Here is a 4574-nt window from a genome sequence, read left to right as displayed (position 1 = left end):
ATTTGTTTAGAACGATCAGAAATGTTAGCTTGTCAAAATAAGCTAGCTGCCACGTTCTCTCATCCTTGCCACACCTCCTCGCTCAACTCCCCCCCTCCTCCCCCACAGCCCCCCTCCTCTCTCCTGTAATGTCCACTGTAGGCATTTTTAAATTTTGCCTTGGGGCGGAGTTATCCCTTCACAGTGGGGGTAAAATACACTTTGTTTATTCTTTTTCWTGTGGTGTACTCCTGGCATTCAGAATGGTCCGCAAAGTAAGAATTTCATTGCTCAGGGAAACATGTTTTCATCAGTGTATTTGACAATAAACACTTTGAATCTCGAATCTTAAAAACTATTGTTTCCAAGAATTTAAAATGGTTTAAAGTTTTAAGATTGGTCTGAAATTCAAACAAACTAAGGGTCAAGTCCAGGTTTTTTTATTTTGTTTTTAAACATGCAGTTGTAAATCCACTTTGGGACCACAATCATTATATTCATGATAGCAAAAATAGATGTTACAACAGAGGTTCAAACTTCTTTAAAAAAGGATGCAGGGGTCAGCAGGAAAATCTGTTGGATTTCTATGACCAACATGTCCTTAAAAATATAAGAGAAACGGGTTTAAAATTAACGAAGACAACTTAGCAAGGGACAAAGACAGATGGGTCAACTGTAGAATGAGGATAAGGCATGTTTAAAATACAATTAATGGCTTTAAAAAAACACAGGAATTATGAAAGTTTGATGCAATAATTTGGGGAAAATGTTTTTTTTTCTCTGATTTTACAGTGAATTTTAACATAAAATTCCTAACACGTTTTTAACTTAATAAAAGAAACATGTCGTTTGTCATTTTTCAATTTGTGCTCCAATTTTCTGCATTGCCTTCTGGCTACACGGTTGGCCTCATTTAACTAAGGCTGAGATATAAATTTAAGTTGCCTGATTTTTAATTGGGGCCACAGTTTGTAAATTAATCTTGTCTGATTGCCAGCTCAGTGATTCCTCTCTTACCTCACAGTTTTCACAAGCACAGAAAACTAACTGCAGCTGCCAGGATGCAACACAACATCCTGATCACTTCACTTCAACATTTGGAACCTGGATGAAACCCAGCTTCCATCTTTAAAGGACCGGAAAAGGAAGAAGTTTCCATGGAGTCATTTAGAAGAATTTAAACAAGAAACAGATTGAATCCATGAATCCAAAAACCTGTGAGAGGGATTCTGTGACAGGAGGAGACCTCAAACATCAAACTCAGCAACAAAACTTTAATAAACTAACTGAACCAAACCAGACTCCAAATCCAGGATAAGGAGTTTGAGTGAATGTGGTGTTGTAGGTGTGGAGGTGGATCTGTGAGCCAGAGATTTCGTAGAAGGACAAAATGCCAGCAGGATAATTCAGTTCGACAGCTACTCTGCTGGAAGCACAGGAGGACGAGGAAGGGATGTGGGTTTTCCTGTTGTTGTGACAGGCAACGTAGCCGTCTTCAGAGCACTCCAGTTTCCAGGACTGATCATTACAACCAAATAGACAGTCATCACTGCCTCCTCTTCTTCTGATTCCTCTGTAACTCACTGATATATCAACTCTTCCTCGCCACTCGACCTCCCAGTAGCAGCGACCAGTCAGACCAGTTCTACACAGAAACTGAGGAAAATCAAATCTGTCAGGATGATCTAAGTATGGTTGCTCTCTCAACACACGTATCACCTTCCTGTTGTTGTCAGACAYTTTCAGTTTTCTGCTCACTGTGCTTGTGTCAATTGTGAGCTGACAGGAATCTGATGYYGAGAACAAACACAATCCAGCTGCCGTTATTGATCCAACATCTAATAATTTCTTGACATTTTGTTGTGACAGTTTGAAGAAGGTTGAATGTTGCTGCTTTGTTGTCATGAATCAAATAAAAAAAAACCACACTTACAGTTTCCCAGGTCTGATGTTGGACATGAGACTCCAGCAGGCTTCAGCCTGAAAGKGGAAAGGAGCGGTCCAATATTTAGACAGGTAAATGCCCTGAACTTATATAGCGCTTTATCAAGTCCCATCAGACTCCACAGGGCTTSGCACTACAGTCATGCTCCCATTACACACATTCACACACAGATGATGGTAAGCTACATTGTAGCAACAGCTGCCCTGGGACGGGGGGTTGAACCGGCAACCCGCCTGTCGCAGGACGACTCCCCACAGCCACGCAAGATTAATTAAATCTTGTAACTTCACATCTTCAACTACAGAACAGAAATCCAGTTGCTTTGTCTGTTTGCTTTCAATTTTCATGTCCTGCATAACTGAGATTCCACAAAAATGTGAAAGTAATGTTTGTGTCAAACAGTGTCAGTACTTAAGCAGAGCTGCCAATTCTCGTGCATTGAGTGTGAGACATACATAATAGATAATTTCTTGGTTAGAAATGGTCACATATGCACGAAATGGGCCAAGCTCACACGTTTATSAAGAAAAGACTAATGKTACGTTCACACCAAATGTGTTTTGAGCAGCAAAAAGTGCCCAACGCCACCAGTTGGACTCATTATGTTCAGACCGGGACACAGACTAGACACGCATCTGAAGAGGGAGGAGCGTCTTGGTTTTTTTTCTGGACTGTGTTTCGGCGGATGAAATAAAGATAAAATAAAGAAAATGGCTTTGCTTTATTTACTAAAGAGCAAGCGAACGTTGCGCACAGCAGATAATTAATTCACCAGTTGATTTAGAGGCAGTTTGTTCGGTTACTTTCAGCACTCCAGGATCTGCGAGCTGTAGGGATGAGCGAGTACAGCACTATCTGTATCTGTATCTGTTCAACCATCTAAATTATCTGTTTCTGTACTCGGAGTGGGCGGGGCCTAAACCGGAAGTAGGTGTMGTTTTACCAGAAGTTGGCAGGGATTACATCTGTTCATTGTTTTAAGTCTGAAAATGATATGGATTGATCAGAAGTTGCTAAATGCATTATTTGTTTGAATGTTACTTACAGAACAGCTTCGAAAATGAGATTCAAATCAATGTTTTTAATCACAAAAGTTAAAAAATAATTCATGTTCTGAGTTTAAAAAAAGCTTGTTCTGTAAATCGTTTAAGTGCCTGAATGAATACAACTCATGCAGTCGGAAATTATGAACTACTGAAGTGTGCATGAACAAGAATTGTCACTCAATACAACTTCCTTTTTAAGTTTTTATTTTATGATCAAACAGATTTTTTTTGTCTTTCAATCTATTTATTTTTACTACCTAATGTTCTTGGCTCCCCCCACCCCACACACACACACACACACAAAACAATGTCAGTGTTAAGGTGTGTGTGTGTGAGAGAGGGAGAGAGGTTGTTCTGTTCAGCTATGTGTGTCTCTGTTAAACTTTATTTTTAATGATCTGTGTGAACTTGGTGATTCATGCAAACATGGTAAATGGAAAAATGTCAGCCTTGTTTACTGTATTCTTCTCAAAAGAACCGCATCAAAACGTGTAGATGTAGTGAGCATCAAAAACGTGTCCATGCTTCAAGTTGGATGATTGTGTACTTTGATGTCAGACGCTTGTCAAAACTGCTCTTGATGCGCATCACGCAGATCAAGCGCTTAGAGAGTATGTGAAATGATGGATGAAATAAAGAAAGTGGCTTTGTTTTATTTACTGAGAGCAAGAGCATGTCACACTCACCAGATAATTAATTCAGAATTAATTCACTAAATAATTCAGAGACGTTCTGAGTTTGATGAGTTTCATCACCCAGGAGCTGTGAGCTAATGCGGCTCGCTTTCAGCTCTATTTTTGTCCCGAGCAGTGGCGGCTGGTCAATTGGGGGCGCTAGAGCGCCACCCCACCACTAGTTTTTTGTACACAAAAATTTTTTTCAAATAAATAAAATAACTAAATAAAACGTTATAAATGTTTCGGAAAAAACATATAAATGTTTTGTGATAAGTAAAATAAATAATTTAGAGTTATTGATGTGTAAATTTCCATTTTACTCATGAACTTTTTCGTGTTGAGTCACTTCTGGGTCACTGCCGGTTCACCACCCCAGACTCCTGTAGGCTGTGTCTCAATCCAGGGGTTGCATCCGACGTGGACCGCTCTACGTCGGGCAGTACTCGACGTGGGCCTCTTGGCTGCTCTTGTCAGCTGCAGAAACTGCTGTGATATCGGACGGGTCTAGCCTATGGATGACGTATGTTTACATGGCCACGTGCTGCGCCGTTACCATAGTGATACGTTGATACGTGAAGTACATGATATGTTTCCGAATGGAGCCAGAAATGCAGCTCGTAGTTTTAATATTTTTAGAAATAATTGAGGAGATGAGTGTTTTTACTCGACGTCCTTTTTACTTTAGGCTGACAGAAGACTGCACAAGGTTAGAAATGTTTAGGCTTAATTMATTCATTAATAAGATTAAAGAATATTTAATCATTGATTTAAAAAAAAGAAAAAAATTGTATAGGTCTTCTGGACGGGTTCTTCTCTAATGAAACGTTTCGTCGCTCCTCCAAGAGACTTCTTCAGTCTGAGAGTTTCAGGCAAAATTCAGGCTTTTAAGCACTGCCTCCATGTGACTGATACTCACATCACATGGCT

General features: G+C 39.8%; 1 protein-coding gene across 1 annotated transcript in view; it reads right to left on the bottom strand.

Annotated features, from left to right (window-relative positions):
- Nucleotides 1–235: 235 nt before the first annotated feature.
- LOC106526124 (protein NLRC3) overlaps nucleotides 236–4574 on the bottom strand; it is a gene marked incomplete at its 5' end in the record, with an annotated part of 25175 nt that continues 20836 nt past the window's right edge. Inside the window, 2 exon segments of the mRNA XM_014020610.1 lie at nucleotides 236–1769; nucleotides 1913–1959. Coding sequence (XP_013876064.1) covers nucleotides 1240–1769; nucleotides 1913–1959 — 577 coding nt within the window.

This window comes from Austrofundulus limnaeus, unplaced genomic scaffold (genome assembly GCF_001266775.1).
Source record: "Austrofundulus limnaeus strain Quisiro unplaced genomic scaffold, Austrofundulus_limnaeus-1.0 Scaffold260, whole genome shotgun sequence".
NCBI lineage: Eukaryota > Metazoa > Chordata > Actinopteri > Cyprinodontiformes > Rivulidae > Austrofundulus > Austrofundulus limnaeus.
The sequence above is the reverse complement of the archived record's forward strand: the minus strand, read 5'-3'. Positions and strand labels throughout refer to the sequence as shown.